A 25,717-nucleotide genomic window follows, 5' to 3' on the forward strand; every position below is an offset into this window, starting at 1 on the left:
TGTCTGGCTCATTAATGTCCTTTAGGAAAGGAAATCTGCTTTCTGTACCTGGTCTGGCCTACGTGTGGCCTCAGACCCACAGGAATGTAGTTGACTCTTAAATGCCCTCTGAACAAGGGCAATTAGGGATGGGCAATAAATGCTGGCCAGTGACACCCACATCCCATGAACAAATAAATAAAAAATCTCTACCAAAGCCACTTCCTTTTGTGTAACCCACTATAAAAACTTCAATTCCCAATTGCCTAGGCTTCAATGATCCATTTGTCACATTATTTCTGCACTGTCAATCTGCTTGATTACTCCTTCAATTCTGCCTTTGCTGATGACACCAAACTTGGTGAGAATGTGGCTGAGATGAGGAGGGTGCTAAGAGGCTTCAAGGCAATTTAGACAGGTTGAGTGAGTGGCAAATACATGGCAGGTGCAGTATAACGTGGATAAGCATGAAGTTATCCACTTCGGTAGGAAAAACAGAATGGCAGAGTATTATTTAAATTGTGACGGATTGGGAAATTTTGACGTACAAAGGGACCTGGGTGTCCTTGTACACCAATCACTGAAAGCAAGCATGCAGGTGCAGCAAGCAGTTAATAAGGCAAACGGTATGTTGGCCTTCATTGTGAGAAGACTTGAATACAGGAGCAAGGGTGTCTTACTACAGCTGTACAGGGCCTTGGTGAGAGCACACCTGGAGTATTGTGTGCAGTTTTGGTCTCCTTATCTAAGGGTATACTTGCCATAGAGGGAGTGCAGCGAAGTTTCATCAGACCAATTCCTGGCATGGCAGGATTGTCTTATGAGGAGAGATTGGGTTGACTAGGCCTGTATTCATTGGAGTTTAGAAGAATGAGAGGAGATCTCACTGAAACATATAAAATTCTGACAGGGTTAGACAGACTGGGTGCAGGGATGACATTTCCTCTGGCTGGGGGGAAGGGGAGGGGGTCCAGAACAAGGGGTTACAGTCTTGGGATACAGGGTAGACCATTTAGGACTGAGATGAGGAGAAGCTTCTTCACTCAGAGGGTGGTGAACCGATGGAATTCTCCACCACAGAAGGCTGTGGAGGCCAAGCAACTGACTATATTTAAAAAGGAAATAGATAGATTTCTGGACTCTAAAGGCGTCAAGGGGTGTGGAGAGAGCGCGGGAGTATGGCTTTGAGAAAAATGATCAGCCATGATCATGACGGAGCAGGCTCAAAGGGCCGAATGACCTACCTCTGCTCCTATTTTCTATGTTTTTCCCAATAGAATCCTTACTCTCTCATCAGGTATCGATCATCAAGCCCATTGCCACTGGACATGTTTTCTTAAAAAAGTATGGTCAGTATGACCAGACAAAATTAAATGACACATTGTTGCATTTTGTATTGGAATAATACACTGAGAACTACCTGGTATCATGCGCCTGTCTGATCCATTGTAAGCGTTGGCTCATAGTTATGGTTGTAATAAACATCGTCGGTATGGGTTCTTGCTCCTGATTGCTGTTCTATAGACCCTGCAGGAGATATGTCAGGACAGTCAAACGCACCAGGATCAGGTTGGGCTCCTGTGCTTCCATGAATATCCGGTCCAGCTATATTCCCTTGGGTGAGGTGACCAGTGAATGTGGAACCTCAGTGAAGAGTTTACATCTTCAGAATACCATTGTTGGGGGGATTTAATTTTGCTATCATTCTGCGGCTCAGCGGGTAGCATCATTGTCTATGAATCAGAAGGTTAATCAGAGTTAATCCACTACAGGATCTTGAGTTTTGACTGAGGCTAAAGTTCCAGTACAGTGCCGCCGCAGTGCTGCACTGTTAGAGGTGCTGTCTTCCAGACATTAAACTGAGAACCTTCTCAGGTGGTCATAAAAGATCCCATGGCCACTATTCCAAAGAAGACCGGACGGGGTGGGTGGGTGGGGGTCAAGCTCCCCTGGATGTCTTGGCCAATATTAACCATCATCATAAATGATTTTTAAAAATTATGTAAGTTTTTTCTTTCTTCCGGCTAAGCAAAATAACGTTTAGTTATTTGTAATTATTGTTAATAATGTTTTCCACGCAAACAGGTACAAAATAACACACGAAAATAATCAGCGCCAGCAAAAGAAAAAAGAAGACACCCTATTTCCTTGTGACCGCTCCAGTATCAGTTTAAACCGTTCAACAGCACGCGCCCGACCGTTGGGGTGCGTGCGTGCGCGCGCGCGCGCGCAAGGTCGAGCGACCTCGGACACGGAGCGCGCGTGCGGGAGGGGGAGGGGCGGTATAGAGCGTCGCGCGTAGGGGAAGGGGCGGAGATCATGGGAATTCGACCAATGGGATGAAAGCATCTTTAAAAGACAACCGCCCCCACCCCCCCCCCCCCACCCCCGCCGCCTCCCCCTCCCCGTCGTACTCCCGCCCTCCTTCTTGGTCCAATGGGAGAGATTGATGTTAGCGCGAGCCCTTTCTGCTGCTTGTTGTCCGTCGCTTTCTCCTTCTTGAGGCGCTGTCGCCGCACCCATCTCCATGTATATGTGCTCAGAGAGGCGGAGTTAAAGGAGGAGGAGGAGGAGAGAAAAATAAGAAAAGAAAGACGGGGCAGCCCTTAGGAGGGGGGGAAAAAAAATATATCCCCACCCCTCATTTTTTTAAAAAAAAGCCATACACAACCCAACTCACTCGTCACCTCACGTAAAGCCTGGCGGTGGTATTTCTCCCCCTGGAAAGGTAAGGCGCTAGCTGCTTGCAGCAAAAGGGCCGGAGTAAGCCGTTAATGTAAATCCGCCGGAGCTAAAAGGGTCAGTGCCATGTTATTGTGGTGGCGGTTCTGACTGACTGGCTCTTCTCGATGTGTGTGAGTGTGCGAGTGAGAGATCCTTCCCCCCACCCCCAAAATTGCGAGTCCCCCTTAATCGTCAATCGGTTTTACTACCATCCATTTTCTTTTTCCCCCACTCTCCCCAGGTAACGCTGTGTTTCCGCCTGCCACCAACCTTCAGGGGTCCCTTGAGCTTCGTGTTAACCAACCACCAAGGATTTAATTTAATGTTAATAAGAATAAAACCCTCCACAGACACACACACACACACACACGCTGGCGCACACGAATCGACCCCGAGCGCTGCATCCTGTCCGTTTGCACTTGAATTGCATTGTATGGCCTGTGTCAGTCCATTGGATTACTGCAATGTGAAACATGACAAGGTGCACCATGTCGATAAATATAATCGTGTTTTAGTCGTCGTCGGTGTTGTTGTTGTTGCAGCAACCCAGGAAGTGGAAGAGAAATAGCAAGCCTTTTATGGTGTGTATGATTTAATGTAACGCTTTTTTTTGGTCGAAGACATTCGTGGGTGGGGAAGCCGATCAGTGTCCCTGCATTTGTAGCATTCCACCTTTTTGCAAGTCGCTTCGTCTGTGGGCTTTATGCTGCTTTCGAAATGATCGACTTATCCCGATGCTGTTAGTTTGCATGATCTGTTCAAGTACTGTATGTTCGGTTTTTTATGGTAAATATTATTGGCGAAATACATTTGCTTTTGTTTATAACGTCAGGCTTAGCGTCACTGATCTCTAGTCAGTGTAACGTATATGCTTCAATGCAGTGTGTGCAAAAAGGGCCCCTGGGATGAGACTTGCTTTTTTTTCCCCAGTTTTCCAGGCCTGAGTCGTAGTCCTGACTGATTTTGGACAGGGTCATCAATATTTAATAAAATGGGTGGTTTGAGGGTGTACAGTAGGAAACCTACCGCCATGTATTTCAATGAATGGGACTATTGCCAATCTTGGATGGCCAGTGGATCTTAATCAGATGACTGAGGTTACCTTAAGAGCAATGCTCAAATAATAAGAATTTAGCTTGATATTAAATCATTCTCCCTGCCCAACCTCCATCCCCACAGAAAAAACATGTGACTAATATGATGATCACTAAAAGGGAGATCTTTTGACCCATTTTGTTGTTTCTTCCATAGTAAACTCTGAACCCCCTCCAACCCCCTTAATCCCATCACAGCTTTAAACTGCGCATCGGGGGGAGGGGGAATGTGTTTTTGCCGCCTTACCCAGCCTGGGAGATCTTTTGGATATAAAATGAAGAAGTGCTTCAATCTTCAACTTGCCTTTTTTTTACTAATTTACTTTGTCTTGCAGCTGTGGCTCAGGGTTAATTAACACTTTACATGTCACTTAGTATCTATAATGTCCTATCTCATTGGTCTGTTTGTGAGGCTGAAGTTTTTTAGCCTTCATAATCCAGTCCCCTGATAGTGGGCAATGCTTTTGGCCTTTATACTGCTTCCATAGCTTGAATGTTCACCTGGTTCTTCCATAACCAAACTGAACAGAGGATTCAAGGTGTGGCTTAATTAAACACTATATAACTTCAGCATCATGACTTCATCCTTATCTGTAACTTGTTACAGTGGCTACAATTGTATCATACAGTGTTAGATATAGGCTAAGGAGGAGCTGAATTTTGTGTTTGAGACAGATAAAATATTAAAAGTATTGGCTCTTACAGTATTTCCTGCTTTCAAGCTGGATGACGGTGCTTCAGCTTTCACGGTTCCATTATTGTGAAGACCATTTAATTTGTAACTTTCCTGCTGAAATCCCATTTGTAAGCCCTATGTTTGAAGTGGACCAGATGGTTGTTTTGGGGATGATTCCAAAGTTGTGAAATCAGCGACAACAGAACATTTTGGCTATTTGAAATGATTTCAGATGTGGGCCAAATGTCGTCTTTTAGAGGTTAACTTCATAATTCTCCTTTGCCATCCTCCTGCATGCATCGATTCTTGACCTCTCTCCAACTTATTTAAATAACAGAATCAACCATATTAACACTTCTTCTGCAGTCAGTTGAAAATAATGGATCATGCCTGTAAGAAAATTGTTTGCAGTTTCAGTTATTTCAATTATTAAACTCAAAATACCTTTATTACTCTTAAAATATCATTGAGAATTTTAGTCACTTACATTTTGTTATATAACTTTGTATTTAGTTATGAAATACACATGGTAGGATTTCTTTTATACCATCAGTATAGTTGATCAGATAATTCAGTCAATGGTTGCCTTTAGCAGATGGCTGTGTGCAGTTTTAGGCTTAATCTTTTTAGCTAGGTCAGCTAGACAAAATATAGGCTTACTAGGATTTGCTTTAGAACTCTGCTTTTGCTTGCTGCCAAGTTAACTGTTTCAGTATTTAGCTATTACATTGGGTAGAGAAACAAGATTAATTTTTTAATATATTGACTGTGATGTTTAGATCTGAATTGAAGTTCATAGGCTTTAATTATAACGTTGTTTTCATCTCAGGAGCTTGTCATTCTGTGCATTTACCAGACACCTGTCAATGAGTATGAAATAAGCCATGAGTGTGTGTCTGTCTGTGGCTCTGTATTTTGCTGTTGATGTGTTCACATGAGAGGGGGTTGTTTTGCTCTTCACTCCCCCCCCTATTTGTGACTCCTCGTTTTTTTCCTGCTGTGCTCTTAAATATATTTAATTTTAATAAGACATGGTTTTACTTCTCAATACTGTTTTGGAGTGTCTGAATGATGAAAATTTATTTCTATTTGGGAGGAGCAAGATTTGGTACTTAGTATGGGTGTAGTATAGTGGTAGACGCCTCATTCGAGTGTGTCCAAGCTGTTAATGATTTCATCTTCTGCGAATCGTCTCATGACTGAAGAGTCCAATGCGGGATCAGCTTGTGCATCCACAAAACTTACAGGTCACGTTGTCATTATTGATGCTTGGGGGATCTTCTGCAGCTGGGCCACCTCTGGCCTGCCCCTTTGTGTGTGTGTGTGTGTGTGTGTGTGTGTGTGTGTGTGTGTGTGTGTGTGTGTGTGTGTGTGTGTGTGTGTGTGTGTGTGTGTGTGTGTGTGTGTGGGGGGGGGGGGGGGGGGGGGGGGGTTAGTATAGGTCTGAGGTCAAGACTTGAGTCAAGAACCTGCAAAATCCACATCAAAATGAGATTTTGCATTATACTTTTACTTCTCTTTAAAACAATTGTCCAAGCTATTAAAACCATAATTATCATTTATTCAGTTTAGTCACGTGTCTGTTTCCCAAGAATGTATTATAGCACCTACCCAGAATGTCTCAGAAGATCCCTTATACATAACAAGGGTCAAAATGATTTTTTTGGAGGCTTTTGTTTGGTTTCAGGGGCTCCTTGAAAGTAAAGCAGATCTAAAGATTTAAGTTAGAAACCAAAGTGCTCTTGAAGCAGGTAGTTGTACACAATCTGTCTCCATTAGAGGATGTTAAAGAAATGAGAGACTCGGCGCTGGGCAGACAGCCAAGGATCCAACAACAGTTAAACCATTTTCTTTCATTCATTCCCCACCCCGAAGCCCGTCATCCAGCTTCAGTCGCTGATATTAAAGCAAACTCGAGGCCTGGAAGGTCGGGCTCTTCTGGATCGACTGGACTCCCAAATTTTTCTACACATCAAAACTAAAATAAAACACATTCACAACAACAGCCACAAAATGCTTGTACTTAGAGCCACTTCTATAGCAGAAACATTTAAAGAAAAACCTAAGGGGAGCAAAAAAAACTGGATTTCTCTTACAATAATTTTTTCCCTCCAACCCAGATCTCTACTTTAAATGTTAATCACAAAATAATTTGCTGGACAAATATAAGAGAGGAACAGTTTGGGTTCCACCAGGATCACACAGCTCCTGACCTCATTACAGCCTTGGTTCAAACATGGACAAAAGAGCTGAACTGCAGAGGTAAGGTGAGAGTGACTGTCCATGACATTAAGGCAGCATTTGACCAAATGTGGCATCAGTGAGCCCTAGCAAAACTGGAGGTTCTTGCAAGCTGTGTAGACGAAAGCAGGGACTACACTGAGATGAGGAGAAATTTCTTCACCCAGAGAGTGGTGAGCCTGTGGAATTCGCCACCACAGAAAGCAGTTGAGGCCAAAACATTTTATGTTTTCAAGAAGGAGTTACATAGCTCTTGGGGCGAAAGGGATCAAAGGATATGGGGAGACAGTGGGAACAGGCTACTGAGTTGGATGATCAGCCATGATCATAATGAATGGCGGAGCAGGCTCGAAGGGCCGAATGACCTACTCCTACAATTTTCTATGTTTCTATGTTTACAGGGAGGATGAACGAACTGACCGTGGTACAGGGAGCCATTCAAGTCTGGGGAGGAAATAGGAACGTGGTAGTGGTAGGGGACAGTATAATTATAATTATAACAGTATAATACTGTCCTCTGCAGCCATGAGCCTGAGTCCCGAAGGCTGTGTTGCCTGCCCGGTGCCAGGGTTAAGGACATCTCCTCCTGGAGAGGAACTTGGAGTGGGAGGGTAGGGATCTAGTTGTTGTCGTCCAATGATGTTGATAGGACTAGAAAGGATGTTCTGCTGAAAGAATTTGAACAGTTAGGAGCTAAATTAAAAAGCAGAACCTCCAAGGTGATAATTTCGGGATTACTACCTGAACCATGGGCAAACTAGCATAGGTTAAATAAAGTCAAGGAGTTAAATGCGTGGCTCAAAGATTGGTGTGGGAGGAATGGGTTTCAGTTCATGGGACACTGGCATCAGTACTAGGGTAGAAGGGAGCTGTTCCGGTGTGATGGGCTTCACTTGAACCATGCTGGGACAAATGTCCTGGCGAATTGAATAACTAGGGCTGAAGAGAGGGCTTTAAACTAAATAGAGTGGGGGAGGGTTCTGGAGAGGGGATAAGTAGGCTTATAAAGCAAAAGGATATGGCGGCATTGCAGGCCAGCTCCTTAGGAAATTATACCCAGAGTGTGACAGGAAGGGATAGAGTGTACAAACATTTTTTTTTAAAAAGCAGCAAATAAGGTCAAAGGGGAAAAAATGGTAAAAAGGCTAAATTAACTTAAATGCACGTAGTATTCGGAACAAAATAAACGAATTAATGTCACAAATAGAGATTAATGGGCATGATCTTATAGCCATTGCGGAGACACGGTTACAAGATCATTAAAGCTGGGAGCTAAATATTCAGGGGTATGTGACTTTTCGAAAGGACAGGCAGAAAGGAAAGGGTGGTGGGGTAGCTTTGTTAGTACGAGATGGAATAAGTATGATAGCATGAAATGATCTTGGATTGGAAGATGTGGAATCCATATGGGTGGCGGTAAGAAATAACAAGGGGAAGAAGACACTGGTGGGGGTAGTCTATAGGCCCCCTAACAGTGGTTATGCTTTCGGACAGAGAATAAATCAGGAGATAATGAGGGCATGTAAAAAAGGCAGTATATTAATCATGGGTGACTTTAATCTCCATGTAGATTGAGAAAATCAAATTGGCAGAGGTAGCCATGAGCAAGAATTTATAGTGTATTTGGGACAGTTCCAAGAACAACATGTTGTGGATCCAACCAGGGATCAGGCTATTTTGGATCTGGCAATGTGTAATGAGGCAGGTTTAATAAATGTTCTCAGAGTAACAGATCCCCTAGGAAACATTAACCATAACATGGTGGAATTTAGCATTCCGTTTGAGAGTGAGAAACTTAGTTAAACATACATAGAAACTAGGAGCAGGAATAGGCCATTCGGCCCTTCCAGCTAGCTCCGCCATTCATTACGACATCATGGCTGATCATCCAACTCAATAGCCTGCTCCTGCTTTCTCCTCATATCCTTAGAGCCCTTTCGCCGCAACAGCTATATCTAACTCCTTCTTTAAAACATACAATGTTTTGGCCTCAACTACTTTCTGTGGTAACGAATTCCACAGGTTCACCACTCACTGGGTGAAGAAATTTCACCTCATCTCAGTCCTCAATGGTCTACCCCATATCCTCAGACTGTGACCCCTGGCTCTGGACTCCCCCACCATCGGGAACATCCTTCCTGCATCTACCCTGTCTAGTCCTGTTAGAATTTTATAGGTTTCTATGAGATCCCCCCTCGTTCTTCTGAACTACAGCGAATATAATCCTAACCCCCTCAATCTCTCCTCATATGTCAGTCCCGCCATTCCAGGAATCAGTCGGGTAAACCTTCGCTGCACTCCCTCAATAGCAAGTACATCCTTCCTCAGGTAAGGAGACCAAAACTGCACACAATATTCCAGGTGTGGTCTACCAAGGCCCTGTACAATTGCAACAAGACATCCCTGTTCCTGTACTCGAATCCTCTGGCTATGAAGGCCAACATACCGTTTGCCTCCTTTACCGCCTGCTGCACCTGCATGCTTACCTTCAGCGACTGGTGTACGAGGACACCCAGGTCTCGTTGCACATTCCCCTCTCAATTTATAGCCATTCATTCAGATAATAACCTGCCTTCCTGTTTTTGCTACCAAAGTGGATAACCTCACATTTATCCACATAATACTGCATCCGCCATGCATTTGCCCACTCACTCAACTTGTCCAAATCACACTGAAGCATCTCTGCATCCTCCTCATAGCGCATCCTCCTCATAGCTCACCCTCCCACCCAGCTTTGTCATGAAATTGGCTGGAGTGGACTGGGAAAGGAGTTTAGCAGAAAATACGGTTGATGAACAATGGCAGACGTATCAGGACAGTATCAAAATAAAAGAAAAAGCATACAATGTAGCAAAGATTAGTGGTAAACCAGAGGATTGGGAAAGTTTTAAAAACCAACAGAAAATGACCAAAAAAAATGACAAAATAAACTTTGAGGGTAAACTAGCAAGTAATATAAAAACAGACAGTAAGAGCTTCTTTATATATAAAAAGGAAGAGAGGCCAAAGTGAACATAGGCCCCTTAGAGAATGAGGCTGGGGAGATAATAATGGGGAACCAGGAAATGGCAGAGGAGCAGAATAAATACTTTGCATCAGTCTCCATGGTAGAAGTCACTAATAGCATACCAAAAATACTAAATAATCATGGGGCAAAAGTTGGGTGGGGGGAGAGAGAGAGGAAATAAATACAATAACTATCACTAGAGAAAAAGTACTAGGGAAACTAATGGGGCTAAAGAATGATAAGTCACCTGGATCTGAGGGTTGCATCCTAGGATATTAAAGGAAATAGCTGCAGAGATAGTGGATGCACTGGTCATAATCTTCCAAGAGTCCTTAGATTCTGGAAAAGTCCCAGAGGATTGGAAAACTGCCAATGTAACACCCTTATTCAAAAAGGGAGGGAGACAAAAACAGGTTACTATAGGCCAGTTAGCTTAACATCTGTCATTGGGAAAATGTTGGAGTCTATTATAAAGGATGTAATAGCAGAGTGTTTAGAAATGCATAATCTAATCAAGCAGAGTCAGCATGGCTTCATGAAGGGTAAATCATGCCTGACAAATTTATTAGAATTCTTTGAGCAGGTAACAAACAGGATGGATAAAGGGGAACCAGTAGATGTAATATATTTGGATTTCCAAAAGACGTTCGATAAACCACACATAAGGCTACTTAATAAGATAAGAGCCCATGGTGTTCGGGTTAGTATATTAACATGGATAGAGGACTGGCTGACGACAGAGAGTTGGGATATGGGGGCGCATTTTCAGGATGGCAACCTGTAACTAGTGGAGTGCCACAGGGATCAGTGCTGGGGCCACAATTATTTACAATATATATTAATGATTTGGATGAGGGAAATGATTGTACTATTGCCAAATTTGCGGATTACACAAAAATAGGTGGGAAGGCAAGTGGTGAGGATGAGAGTCTACAGAGAGATATACACAAGTTAAGTGAGTGGGTCAAAATGTGGCAGATGGAATATAAAGTGGGAAAGTGTGAGATTATGCACTTTGGCAGGAAGAATAGAGGAGCTGAATATTATTTAAATGGAGAAAGACTGAAGAAAGCTGCAGCCAGAGGGATTTGGGGCTCCTTGTGCATGAATCCCAAAAAATTAGCATACAAGTTCAGCAGGTAATAGGTAAGGCAAATGGAATGTTGGCCTTTATTTCAAAGGGAATGGAGTTTAAAAATAGGGAAGTCATGCTAAAACTATACAGGGCACAAGGTAGAATAGAACCTAGAATACTGTGAACAATTTTGGTCCCCTTATCTAAGGAAAGATATACTGGCATTGGAGGCAGTCCATAAGGTTCACTAGCTTGATCCCGGGGATGGAGGGATTTTTGTATGAGGAGAGGTTAAGTCGATTTGGCCTGTACTCATTGGAGTTTAGAAGACTGAGAGGCAACCTTATTGAAAGGGGGCTTGACAGGGTAGATGCTGTTGTTTCCCCTTGTGAGAGAGTCTAGGACCAGAAGGCATAATCTCACATTAAGGGGGCGCTCATTTAAAACAGAGATGAGGAGGAATTTCTTCTGAGGGTAGTGAATCTGGGGAATTCTTTATTGCAGAGGGCTGTAGAGGCTGTGTCATTAAGTATCTTCAAGTTTGAGATAGACAGATTTTTAATCAGTAAGGGAATCAAGGGTTATGGGGAAAAGGCAGCGAAGTGGAGTTGAGGATTATCAGATCAGCCATGATCTCATGGAAAGATGGAGCAGACTCAGTGGGCTGAATGGCCTACTTCTGCTCCTACATCTTAAGGTTTTATGGAGTCAATGGGAATCAGGGCGAAAACTGTCAGTCATTTGGAACCAGACCTAGCACAAAGGAAGATGGTTGTGGTTGCTGGAGGCCAATTATCTCAGTTCCAGGACATCACTGCTGGAGTTCCTCAGGGTAGCGTCCTCAGCCGAGCAATCTTCAGCTGCTTCAGCAATGACCTTTCATCATAAGGTCAGATGTGGGGATGTTCGCTGATGATTGCACAATGTTCCGCACCATTCATGACGACTCTCATACTGAAGCAGCCCATGTCCAAGTGCAGTAAGACCTGAAGAATATCCAGGCTTGGGCTGACAAGTGGCAAGGAACATATGCACCACACAAGTGCCAGGCATTGACCATCTCCAACAAGAGAGAATCTAATTATCGCCCCTTGACATTCGATGACATTACCATCACTGAATCCCCCAACATCGTGGGGGTTACGATTGACCAGAAACTGAACTGGACTTGCCATATAAATTCTGTGGCTACAAGAGAGGTCAAAGGCTAGGAATCCTGCAGCGAGTAACTTACCTCCCGACTGCCAAAGCCTGTCCATCATCTACAAGACACAAGTCAGGATTACGATGGAATACTGACCACTTGCCTGGATAAGTGCAGCTCCCACAAGACTCAAGAAGTTTGACACCATCCAGGACAGTGCAGCCCACTTGATTGGCACCCCATCCACAAACATTCATTCCTTCTACCACTGATGCACAGTAGCAGCAGTGTGTACCATCTGCAAGATGTACTGCAGGAACTCACCAAGGGTCCTTCGACAGCAACTTCCAAACCCATGACCGCTACCACCTAGAAGGAAAAGGGCAGAAGATCCATGGGAACAACACCATCTGGAAGTCCCCCTCTAAGCCACGCACCATCCTGGCTTGGAAATATATCGCCATTCCTTCACTTGTCACTGGGTCAAAATCCTGGAACTCCCTCCCTAATAGCACTGTGGGTGTACCTACACAACAGGGACTGCAGCGGTTCAAGAAGGCAACTCACCACTGCCTTCTCGAGGGTAATTAGAGAAGGGCAATAAATGCTGGCCTGGCCAGCGATGGCTACATCCCCTGAATGAATTTTTTTATAAAGCCACTGGGAAGGATTTAACATATTTTTCCTTTGTTTTTGGTTATTGTTCTTCCAACAGTACTTTGTAAACATGAAAGCCAGGCCCAGGAGGAGGGTTTTAAAAAGAAAGTTTGTTTTAAGAAAAAGTTGGGCACATCATATACATAAATACACAAGTGAAGAGGGCATTCAGAGTACATACCTTCGCCATGCTTTGTTCACTCAGCGTTGTTTCAATTACACAGCTCTTCCTTGAGGCTTTTCTCTGCTGGTTGATGCTCTTTAATTAAGTGCTTTCATCTCACTGAGAAGGCTTCAGGCTAATCCACATCCAACAACCTGTTCTGAAAACTCTGCTTACATTTTGACAGTTGTGACAAAGTCCACCACAGCAGCAGAGACAATTCATGACATTATAAAACAATCAACAACATTCTAAATCAAACAATCCAAAACATGCTTAAAATAAAAAGCCAATTTGTCTTATCCTCCAGTGTTTTAAAAAAAATCCAAGGTCCGGATCTGCATCTTCACCAAAAGTTAATCAGTTATTCCATATCCGTGTGCCAATTTTCATTGAAATCTGTCCATTAGTTTTTGAGATGTATTTTTTTACAAACAGGGGCTAAAACATTACCCCCACCTGCCTTCAGTGGCGTAAGTAATTTTTAAAAAATGCTGTAAGCGTGAACCCCTCCCCCTTCCCCTGTCCTGAGAAGCCTCCACCTTTGAGATGAGCTTGCGTCCACACATTGCACCACCACTAAGACAGCCTAGTTCCACCTCTGTAACAACACCTGATTTCACCCCTGCTTCAGTTCATCTGCTGCTGAAACCTTCATCTGTGTCTTTGTTACCTCTCGACTTGACTATTTCAACGCTCTCCTCCTCAGCCTCCTATGTTCTACCCTTTGTAAACTTGAGGCCATCCAAAACTCTATGCCCATGTCCTAACTTGCACCAAGCCCCATTCCCCCATCACTTCTGCCTTCGATGTACTACATTAAGGTTGGCCAAATCTGGGGCTGGGGAGGGAGGAATAAGGGATACTTTGTATTGGGCAAGCACAGGCACAAAAGATGCAGACACAAGAGAAATCCAAGACAAGTGATGTCCCAGGAAGCTCAGACCCAGGATGTGAGACAAAAAGGCAATTTCCGGGACAGCCCCAGAAAATCCAGAACGGTCAGGCACCCTGCCTATATAAGCTCCCAGCTAAGCAGTGCCTCGATCTTAAAGTTTTTCATCCTTGTTTTCAAATCTCTCCATGTCCTTTCCCTTCGTATCTCTGTAACCTCCCTTAGCCTTATAACCCTGAGAGGTATCTGTCATTATGATCAGCCATGATCATAATGAATGGCGGAGCAAGCTCGAAGGGCCAAATGGCCGACTCCTCCTAGTTTCTATGATTCCCTTGAGCATCCGTGATTTTCTCTACTTTGCCAACAGTGACTTCAGTTGCCTAGGCTGTTAGCTCTGGAACTGTCTCTCCACCTTCCTTTCCTCCTTTTAAGGCTCTCTTTAAGCCTATCTCTTTGTCTAAGTTTTTGATCAACCGCCTTAATATCTCCTTGTATCTCAAATTTTGTTTTATAAATCCTCCTGTGAAACTCCTTGGGATGTTTTATTATGTTAGAAGTATATTATGGAGGCAATTTGTTGTACTAATTTGTTAGAAAAAAGATCATCAAATTATGTCCTCTGAATTTGCTTAACACAATTGAAAGGATATGCTGTTTTGAGACCAGAGGTACTATAAATAATGTAACATTCTTCAGTAAAAGTATTATTGTGTGTTCCTTTAAAGCTACAAATAAATCGATAGATGATTTATTTCTTTTATTTTTCTCAAGTGTGATCACAAAGTTTCATTAGACAGAGTGCAAAATGTTTGAAATGCGTACAGAAGTACTGTATTTTATAATATTTCCACATGGTACTGACCTTTTCCAGTAGTTTCCATTTTGTCGTATATACTTAGCAATGCTGATGAATAATGTCACACTGCACTATCGGGCTTGTGACTTGCTTTTAGAATTAACATTCTTTAACCTTGTTTGATATGACCTAGACGTGGAGTGTGCTGTCTCTTTTCCTTCATGCTTCCCCCAAACATGGAACTTTGATTTTGACTGTGATCTTGCCTTTAAAAAGTCCCAATTTTATACTTTAGTTACTAGTTTGAATGTTTACAGTTGATGCATTAATTCCAGTTTGCAGGTTCTCTTTTTCCTCTGTATGAATTGAGGAAAACATTTATTTGCATACATTGTCTTTCTGTCTGTATGGTTGGTGTATTTAAATGTTGGATAGCAGCAATGAATTGAATGTACAATGAGTTTAAGCATCAAGTTTCTTATTAGCATTGCAAAAACACTTTTACTTTCAGAAACCAGCATGTTCACTTTTATATTGAGTGCAAATATTGTAGTTCACCCTTAAACTCCGTGTTATGAAGGATCTTATTTTTGCTGCTGCCAGCTTCATTCGTACTTTATAAGTAATCACAAGGATGGAAAGGGTGCCTGATTATTTTCCAGTTTTTCTGTGTAAAGTAAATGTTCAACAGAACAACTGTAATGAATGATTAAGACTAAATAATGCACTGTCATGACTCTTGAATGCATATACGCCAGCAAAACAAATATTATACTCCTTGGAAGTGTTAAGTATTTGAGATTTTGCCCACGAGTGTATAATACAAATTTAAGTGAAACCATTTTTGACTTTATTTGGAATAATTAAACAGATGGTATATTGAGATTTTTAGGCAATAGAGTTTATTAATTAAGTTCATCAGCAACAGTTACATTTTTTGAAGTCTAAGACCTGAAAAGTATATTGGCATTAAAACATTTTAATCCATTTTTGCATAAATTACATGTGTCTTATTAGCCTCTAATTCGCCCTGGGTAGGAAGGATAAAACCAGTAGGTGAGTGTTTACTCATCTGTGTGATTTTGATCCCAAATGTACAGCATTTGATAGGTTTTAAATTCAGAACAGACCTGGATTGACTTAATCAATACTTTCAGCTTTTGTCATTTATCTTGAATGTTTTATAGATACATGCAGAATATTATAAATTCCTGTTGGCTTTGCACTTCCTAATTCTGCATAAGTATTGGATAGAATAGACAAATGTAAAATTGTGGTCTGCAGTGAGAGAGTTAAATTTGTTTGAATTCATTTTTAAAAAAGATTTAGTAGCTGGAATTTCAATGCCTTTGTGTGGCAGTGATCCATTTTTCAATATCAGTAAGTTTACCTGCAAAATAGCAATACAGTAGAGAAAGACTGAATATTAGCATTTCAATAAAAAATATAAATTTAAGATTTTTTCTCAGTCAAACAAATGGAATGGGGGCTAAAAAAATCTAGGTTATGTGATTGAAACAAATGCTTAATCTCGGGGAAATCTAAAATTTATATTTTAAATGGGAAATGGTGCTTGCATTATATTTCTCCATAAATCGATTTACTATCTCAGTTTCTTGGTTGAACCAAACATGATCAGTTGTACTTATTAGAACCAATTAAACTTCATATATGACTTTCTTTTCTAAATGCATGTTTGGAACTGTAATGGTTTACATATAGAAATGTTTTTTTTTCTTCAGTTATTTTTAAATGCTTGGCTTAGTATTCATTAGTTTTTACTAATGAAAAAATTTGAGGTTTATATGGTGTACTTTTTTAAAACAAAAGTTTAGAACCCACATTTTGTCTCTATTGCAGCTGTTTGATTATTATAAATAAGACATAGGAAATGTTGGCAGTAAAAGAAAAAAGCCGATTCCAAAATTTTTGCAAGCTAGTGTGTCCTTCTCCATATTTTTTGAAAACATAAATCTACTGCACGTCTTTTAATTTTGCTGCTACCCTGTTCTGACCCCTTGCTGCCTTTGCCACAAGGTACTGCATTTCCGTTAATGGGAGTCAAAGAACAATGGTAGCAAGTCTTCATGATCAAATACGAACATTGCAGCTATATTTGAGTTTGACAGTGAGGGCTTACTATTTGAAGTTCTTATTAATCTTATATGATAATTCTTCAAAGATTTTGAGTTGTAATTCATAGGACTGTGATGTACTTGTTTCAGAAAGCAGTAATTTGGTGACATTTGTGGGTATAATAGCCTAGCATTTACGTTAGTGGATTTAGCAATCCAGAAGTCTGGACTTATGACCTGGAGACATGAGTTCAATCCCACTGTGGCAGCTGGGAAATTTAAATTCAGTTAATTAAATGTGGAATCAAAAGTTAGATCCAGCAATGGTGACCACAAAATTACTGGATTGAGGTTTTAAGAAAAGCCTATCTGGATCATTAATGTCTTTTAGGGAAGGAAACCTGCCATCCTTACTTGGTCTGGCCTGCATGTGACCCCAGACCACAGCAATATGGTTAACTCTTAATTGCGCTTTGGGCTGTGGCTCAGTTAGTAGCACTTGTACCTTATGTGTCAGAAGGTTGTGGGTTCAAGTCCCATACTACGTTGGCACTTCGTTGTAGTACTTGGGGGAGTGTTTGAGGTCCCTTCTTTTGGATGAGTCCCTTATACCAAAGCCCTGTCTCCTCTCTTGGATGGGTATAAAAGACACTGTTTTATCAGTTGGACTACAGTTCAAGAAGGTGGCTTACCACCACTTCATGGGCAATTGGAGATGGGCAGCATATGCCATAATTGCCAGTGATGCTCACATCCTATGAAAGAATAAAAGCCTCTTTGGCCCCCCTACCATCTTGGTTAGCAGGGTCATGTGAGACCTTGGACTGGTCACCCTTGCCTTTTTGGGGTGGTCCCTGCATTTTGTCCCTGCAAAATCCCTTCACATTTTTTTTATTGCCCATCCCTAATTGCCCTTGAGAAGGTGGTGGTGAGCTGCCAACTTGAACCGCTGGAGTCCATGCAGTGCAGGTACACCCACAGTGCTGTTAGGGAGGGAGTTACAGGATTTTGATCCTTTGATCTGCCTTTGGGTAGATCATCACTACATGCCTACTGCCCTCATTCAGCTAATGACTTAGTTGTATCAAACCACTACACCAAATAATATTAAAACCAGACTGAACAGTCAGTAATGGGTGCAACAAAGGCAACCCAGCCTAGTCAACTCTGTAAAGTCCTCATCACCTAACATGTAGGACTTGTGCCAAAATTAGGAGAGCTATCCCACAGACTTGTCAAGCAGCAGCCTAACGAGGCCATACTCTCAGAATGATACCTTACAACTGATGTCCCAGATCCTTCTGCCGTTATCTTTGTTTATGTCCACTGGCTGGTCAGACTTGCGAGGTGGTAGCACAGTGAGATACATATGGGATGGAGTGGCCCTGAGAGTTTTCAACATTGACTATTGAACCATGAAGTCTCGTGACCTCAGGTCAAACAAGGAAACCTCCTGCTGGTTACCACATATCCCCTGCCTCAACTGATGAATCTGTATCCCTCCATGTTGAACCACTTGGAAAAAACACTGAAGGAAGCAAAGGTGTAGAATGTACTCTTGGTGGGGGACTTCAGTGTTCATCGCCGAGAGTAGCCTTGTAACACCGCTACTGATTGATTTGGTTAGGTCCTAAAGGACATATCTGCCAGACTGGGCCTGAGACAGATGGTGAGAGAATCAACATGAGGGAACACTACCTTGATCTCATTTTCACCAATCTGTCCATGACAGTATTGGTAGGAGTCTTTATGAAGATGAAGCTTTGTCTTTGCACAATAAGTCAACACCCCATTCTGTTGTGTGGCACTACCACCAAAGAGATAGGTTCGGAACAGATCTAGCAGTCACATTGAATCCATGAGGCACCATATTCCACCACAATCTGTAATCTCATGACCAAGCATATTTTCTCACTCTACCATTAATATCAAAACATATACCTTGGCTCAATAAGGAGTGTAAAAGAATATGCTCGAAGCTGCACCAAATATACATAAAATGAACTGCCAACTTGCTAAAATGACAACACAGAAGTAGCTGCATGCTAACCAGTGGAAACAGCATGCTTGTAGACAGGTCCATCTTCAGCTAGAAGTGGTGAGTTGATAATCCATCTCTGTCTCCTCCCGAAGTCTCCACCAAATTTGATTCCCTCCATGTGACATAATTGAGATGATTTTAAACGCAATGGACACATCAAAATCTTTGGATTCCGAATGACTCCCTGGCTGTAGTGCTGAAGGCTTGTGCTGCAGAGCTAGCCACGCATCTAGCTGACCAATTCCACTACATCTACAACACTGGCGTCGATACAACAGAACACACTACAGTGTGCTTGCACATGAACAGGGGAGAGAGCTCTTCCTGAGTGAGACACAGCCAGAGTGAGTGCGGGTTTTGGCAATTTGGTGCACAGTGGGAGTTTGGTGCAGAGGGGAAGAGGTGCACTTTGCATTTTTTTCCTTTGCTATCCAACTTCTTAAATCGTCAGAGAGTGGTCTTGCCCTGCTGTAGCAGTAGAGGCTACAAGTGAAAGGAATGACTGGTAAGTAGTGGGTAAGGTCAGGTAAACGCTTATAGTTTAAGGTCTTTTTGTGGTTTATAGTTTGTATATTCTAAAGTAATGAGGATCAGGAAAGAAGGGAAAAAAGCAAAAAACTGTGGATGCTGGAAATCCAAAACAAAAACAAAAATACCTGGAAAAACTCAGCAAGTCTGGCAGCATCTGCGGAGAGGAACACAGTTAACGTTTCGAGTCCAAATGACCCTTCAACAGAACTAAGTAAAAATAGAAAAGAGGTGAAATATAAGCTGGTTTAAAGGGGGGGGTGGGGGGGTGCGGTGGGACAAGTAGAGCCAGTGATAGGTGGAGATAACCAAAAGAAGTCACAGACAAAAGGACAAAGAGGTGTTGAAGGTGGTGATATTATCTAAGGAATGTGCTAATTAAGGGTAGAAAGCAGGACAAGCAAGGTACGGATATCCCTAGTGGGGGTGGGGTGGGATGAAGGAATTGATAAAGGCTAAAAGGTAGAGATAAAACAATGGATGGAAATACATTTAAAAATAATGGAAATAGGTGGGAAAAGAAAAATCTAAATAAATTATTGGAAAAAAAAACAAGGGGGGGTCGGAAAGGGGGTGGGGATGGAGGAGAGAGTTCACGATCTAAAATTGTTGAACTCAATATTCAGTCCGGAAGGCTGTAAAGTGCCTAGTCGGAAGATGAGGTGCTGTTCCTCCAGTTTGCTTTGAGCATCACTGGAACAATGTGCAGCAGGCCAAGGACGGACATGTGGGCATGAGAGCAGGGTGGAGTGTTGAAATGGCAAGCTACAGGGAGGTCTGGGTAATGCAGACAGACCGAAGGTGTTCTGCAGAGCGCTCACCCAGTCTGCGTTTGGTCTCTCCAATGTAGAGGAAACCGAATTGGGAGCAATGAATGCAGTAGACTAAATTGAGGGAAGTGCAAGTGAAATGCTGCTTCACTTGAAAGGAGTGTTTGGGCCCTTCAACACCTCTTTGTCCTTTTGTCTGTGACTTCTTTTGGTTATCTCCACCTATCACTGGCTCTACTTGTCCCACCCCCCCTCCCCCCCCAAACCAGCTTATATTTCACCTCTTTTCTATTTTTACTTAGTTCTGTTGAAGGGTCATTCGGACTCGAAACGTTAACTGTGTTCCTCTCTGTAGATGCTGCCAGACTTGCTGAGTTTTTCCAGGTATTTTTGTTTTTGTTCAGGAAAGAAGGGCCCTAGAGTAATTGATTTAAAAGGTTTAATTTAAAGGGATAATTCATGGCAGGAGAACTCAAATCTGTGGTGTGCTCCATGTGGGAAGCTGGGGACATTTCCAGTGCCTGGGACTAGCATGTGTGTAGGAAGTGTGTCCAGCTGCAGCTCCTGGAAGCTGGGGTTTCAAAGCTGGAATGGCGGCTGGGGACACTGTGGAGCATCCGCGAGTCTGAGAGCATTGTGGATAGGACATTTAGAGAGGTGGTCACACTGCAGATCAAGGGACTTGAGGAAGGAAGGGAATGGGTGACCACTAAGCAGTCCAAGAGAAACAGGCAGGTAGTTCAGGAGTCCCCTGGGGTCCCGCTCGCAAATCGGTATTCCATTTTGGAGGCTAATGAGGGTGCTGGTTCCTCCAGGGAGTGCAGACAGAGCCAAGCTTCTGGCACCACAAGCAGCCTGTCTGTACAGGAGGGGAGGAAGAGCAATAGTAATAGGGGATTCTACAGTGAGGGGAACAGATAGGGGCTACTGTGGCCGTCAACGTGACTCCAGGATGGTGTGTTGCCTCCCTGGTGCCATGGTCTGGGATGTCACTGAATGGCTGCAGGGCATCTTGAAAGGGGAGGGTGATAAGGCAGAGGTCATGGTACATGTTGGTACTAATGACATAGGGAGACAGAGGGATGAGGTCTTGCATCAAGAATTCAGGGAGTTAGGCAGTAGACTGAAAAGCAGGACTTCTCAGGTTGTAATCTCTGGATTACTCCCAGTGCCACATGCTAGCAAGCTCAGAAATAGGCGAATAGCGCAGATGAATACGTGGCTTAAGAGTTGGTGCAGGAGGGAGGGTTTTAGACTCCTGGATCACTGGAGGCATTGTATTATTAGTTAAGGAGTCAGTTACTGCAGTAAGGAGAGATGATATCTTGGAGGGGGCATCGAATGAAGCTTTGTGGGTAGAGTTTAGGAATAAAAAAGGGGCAGCCACATTGTTAGGTATTTATTATAGACCCCCAGATAGCGGGAAATTGAGCCAATATGTGCACGACTCGCAGAGGTGTGTAAAAACAATAACAACAGGTGATTTCAACTTTCCCAACATTAATTGGGATAAACATAGTGTTAAGGGCTTGGATGGAGTGGATTTCTTGAAATGTGTACAGGAGAACTTTTTAGGTCAATATGTAGAGGGTCCAAGAAGGGAAGGCGCAGTGCTGGACCTAATTCTGGGGAATGAAGCCGGACAGGTAGCTGAGGTGGTGGTGGACGAGCATTTTAGTGATAGCGACCACAACATGGTACAATTTAAGCTTGTTATGGACAAAGAAATAGACAAGTTGCAAAAAAAATGTTTTGGATTGGGGGAGAGTAGATTTTAGTAAAATAAGGCAGGATCTGGCCAAGGTAGACTGGGAACAGCTACTTGTGGGGAAATCTACAGAAGAGCAGTCGGGGGTGTTCAAAAAGGAAATGGAGAGGGTACAGGCTCAACATGTTCCCTCTAGTGTGATAGGAAGGAGTAACAAGCCCAGAGAACCATGGATGACCAGAGATATTCCAAATACGATGAGAAGGAAAAGAGAGGATTTTAGCAGGTACAAGGGGAGCAAACCAGCGGAGGCATTAATAGAGTGCAGAAAGTACAGGGTGGAGCTTAAGAAAGCAATTAGGAGAGCAAAGAGGGGGTCTGAGGAAGCTCTGGCTGGTAAAAGTAGGGAAAATCCCAAGATATTCTATAAGTATATCAATGGGAAGAGGATAACCAGGGAAAGAGTAGGGCCCATTAGGGACCAAGGAGCAATCTATGGGTGGAGCCAGAGGATATCGGTAGAGTGTTGAACAATACTTCACATCCGTCTTCACCCAAGAGAATGAGGATGAAGGTTTCAAACTCAGGAGGAGTGACTGCGAGGTTCTTAAGCAAATTGATACAGGGAGTGACAAGGTATTGGAGGTGTTGGCAGGCTTAAAAGTGGACAAATCTCCAGGTCTGGATGATTTATGTCCCAGACTGCTGAGGGAGGCAAGGGAGGAGATTGCAGGGGCTCTGACCCAAATTTTTAATTCCTCTCTGGCCACGGGGGAGGTGCCAGAGGACTGGAGAACAGCTAATGTCGTTCTGCTATTTAAGAAGGGTTGTAGAGATAAGCCAGGCAACTACAGACCAGTGAGTCTCATGTCAGTGGTAGGGAAAATATTGGAGAAAATTCTGAAGGAGAGAATCTATCTCCACTTGGAGAGGCAAGGTTTGATCAAGGATAGTCAACATGGCTTTGCCAGAGGGAGGTCATGCCTAACAAATTTGATTGAATTTTTTGAGGAGGTGACCAGGTGTCTAGATGAGGGTAGAGCAGTTGATGTAGTTTATATGGATTTCAGCAAAGCCTTTGACAAGGTCCCACATGGGAGACTTATAAAAAAGGCAAATGCACATGGGATACAGGATAATTTGATGAGGTGGATTCAAAATTGACTTAGTTGTAGGAGACAGAGGGTGATGACAGAAGGCTGATTTAGTGACTGGAAGCCAGTGTCCAATGGTGTACTACAGGGATCTGTGCTGGGCCCCCTATTATTTGTCATTTATATAAACGACATAGGTGACTATGTGGGGGGTAAGATTAGTAAGTTTGCGGATGACACAAAGATTGGCCGGATGGTTAACAGTGGGGTTGAGTGTCTTGGGGTACAGGAAGATATAGACAGGATGGTCAAATGGGCAGATAAGTGGCAGATGGAATTTAACCCTGAAAAGTGTGAGGTGATATACCTTGGAAGGAGTAATTTGACAAGGAAGTATTCAGTGAACGGCATGGCACTAGGAAGTTCTGAGGAACAAAGGGACCTTGGCGTGTGTGTCCATAGATCTCTGAACGTGGAGGGGCATGTTAGTGGGGTGTTGAAAAAGGCATGTGGGACACTTGCCTTTATCAATCGAGGCATAGATTACAAAAGTAGGGAGGTCATGTTGGAGTTGTATAGAACCTTGGTGAGGCTACAGCTGCAGTACTGTGTGCATTTCTGGTTGCCACATTATAGGAAGGATGTGATTGCACTGGAGAGGGTGCAGAGGAAATTCACCAGGATGTTGCCTGGGATGAAACATTTAAGTTATGAAGAGAGGTTGGGTAAACTTGGGTTGTTTTCTTTGGAGCAGAGAAGACTGAGGGGCGACCTGATCGAGGTATACAAGATTATGAGGGGCATGGACAGGGTGGATAGGGAGAAGCTGTCCTCTTTAGTTGAAGGGTCAGTCACAAGGGGGCATAAGTTCAAGGTGAGGGGCAGGAGGTTTCGGGGGGATGTGAGGAAAAACCTTTTTACTCAGAGGGTGGTGACAGTCTGGAATGCACTGCCTGGGAAGATGGTTGAGGTGGGTTGCCTCACATCCTTTAAAAAGTACCTGGATGAGCACTTGGCACGTCATAACATTCAAGGCTATGGGCCAAGTGCTAGTAAATGGGGTTAGGTAGGTAGGTCAGGTGTTTCTCACGTGTCGGTGTAGACTCGATGTACCGAAGGGCCTCTTCTGCACTGTGTGATTCTGTGAGAAGTGGAAAATTAACCCGGTTTATTCTGTTTACAAAAAAAGCAGGTCAAATCTGATCTGGCCAGTTACAGCCCCACCACCCTATCCTCAATCATCAGCAAAGTTATGTTGACAGTGCTATTAAGCAGCATTTACTCGCCAATAACCTGCACGCTGCTCGGGACCATTCAGCTGCAGACATAGAGCCAAACCTGGACAAAACAGGTTAATTCCAGACGTGTGGTAAGAGTGACTGCCCTTGACGTAAAGGGCAGCATTTGACTGTGGCATCAAGGACCTCAATAAAATTGAAGCCGCTGGGAATTGGGAGGAAAACTCTCCACTGACTGACTAGAGTCATATTCAGTGCTTAAGAAGGTGTGATTCCTGGAGGCTAATTATCTCAGCCCAGGAAATTGCAGCTGGAGTTCCTAGGCCCAAACCTGTTCAGCTGCTTCATCAATAACCTTTCCTGGTCAGAAGATGTTCACTGATGATTAGTGGCCCATTCCATTTGCAACTCTTCTTAATGATGTAGTAGGTGCTCTGTGCAGCAAACATGGACAATGTTTGGGCTTGTGCTTATAACTGGCAAGTAACGTTTGCACCAACCACAAGTGCCAGGCAATAACCACCTCCAGTAAGAGCCTAACCACCTCCCCTTGATGCTCAAAAGCATTATCGTTGCCAGATACCCCTACGGCTACAAGATTAGCATCTTGGTACCCCCATCATTGACCAGAAACTTAACTGGACCAACTGCATAAATACTCCAGCTACAAGAGCAGGTCAGAGACTGGATATTCTGCAGTGAGTGACCCCCCACCCCCAACCCCCATCTCCAAAGAGGAAATATCAGGAATCTGGTTGAATATTCTCTATTTCTCTGGATGATTGCAGCTCCAATACCATTCGAAGCTTCACAATATCTGGGAGCAAGCAGACCCCTTGATCGGCATCCCTTTCACCCACCAGCGCACTATATTTGCAGTGTGTACCATCGACTAAGTGTATTCCAGCAACATTCCAGACAGCTTTGCAAACCCAAAGCCTCTACCATGCCTAGAAGGAGAAGGCCAGCAGGTTTGTGCAAGCACCAGCAACGTCCCCTCTAATTTTGTAGTTTGTTGGCCCTTTAAATTTTCATTGTACAGCTACACAGTCCCAGTAATTTAAAGGGGCTGACTTGAGCCCAGCATGTGTGGAAACTTTTATGTTGCTGCATGCCCACACAGCTTAGGACATTGACCAGCAGCTACAAGTTTCCGTTCAAGTTGCACACCATTCTACCTGAAATATATAATTTGTTGCTGGGTCACAATTCTGGGGCTTTCTAACAGCACTCTAGGTGTCCCTTCATCAAATTGACCACTGTGGTTCATGAAGATAGCTTCCTTCTAGCTTTCGAGGGCACTTAAGGATGGCAGTAAATGCTTGCCATTGAATGCCAAATCCCATCAATGAATTTAAAAGAAAAGGACCGCAAACTTTGGCTGTTTTTATAATAGTAATTGTACAGAAACTTCTGGTAGCTTTGCAGACATTTTAGTTATCTTTTGGTATGTCCTGATTCCCTTTTGGTTGGGATGATTAGTTTCCATTACATTTGTTCCATAGATAATTCCATGTGGTATGAAAGGAAGCCTAAGAAGAGGAAACCTTTTGTGTTTTTGTATGGAGGATGTGTGTATGATAAAACTAAAGGCTTCCTTCCTTCTATGTTGGGGGGTTAGTTAAAACTCCTCACTCAGCTCTCTCAGGAATCCAGTTTGTTCATTATCCTATTATTTTGTTACAGGATTATTTGAAATGTCACATGAAGTAAGATATTTAGTGGAGTTTGACTTTTGTTGGCTCTTATGTAACAGTAGCTCCTTTAAAAGGCTCTATTACTCTAAAGTAGGCACTGGTCTGATTTGTG

General features: G+C 43.1%; 1 protein-coding gene across 3 annotated transcripts in view; it reads left to right on the plus strand.

Annotated features, from left to right (window-relative positions):
• The first annotated feature begins 2,418 nt into the window (after positions 1 to 2,418).
• add1 (adducin 1 (alpha)) overlaps positions 2,419 to 25,717 on the plus strand; it is a 196,230-nt gene continuing 172,931 nt past the window's right edge. The window contains exon 1 of one of the 3 annotated variants that reach the window (XM_078561084.1): positions 2,419 to 2,707. Coding sequence is in view for 1 of the 3 variants with exons in the window: in XM_078561049.1 (XP_078417175.1) it covers positions 3,177 to 3,184 (8 nt within the window). In the remaining 2 variants the exon portion in view is untranslated. Of the gene's footprint in view, positions 2,708 to 3,098; positions 3,185 to 25,717 lie in introns of those variants that run through there. The other 2 variants (XM_078561049.1, XM_078561058.1) reach the window with 2 other exon arrangements.

This window comes from Cetorhinus maximus, chromosome 2 (assembly GCF_964194155.1).
Source record: "Cetorhinus maximus chromosome 2, sCetMax3.hap1.1, whole genome shotgun sequence".
In the NCBI taxonomy this organism is placed as follows: Eukaryota; Metazoa; Chordata; class Chondrichthyes; order Lamniformes; family Cetorhinidae; genus Cetorhinus; species Cetorhinus maximus.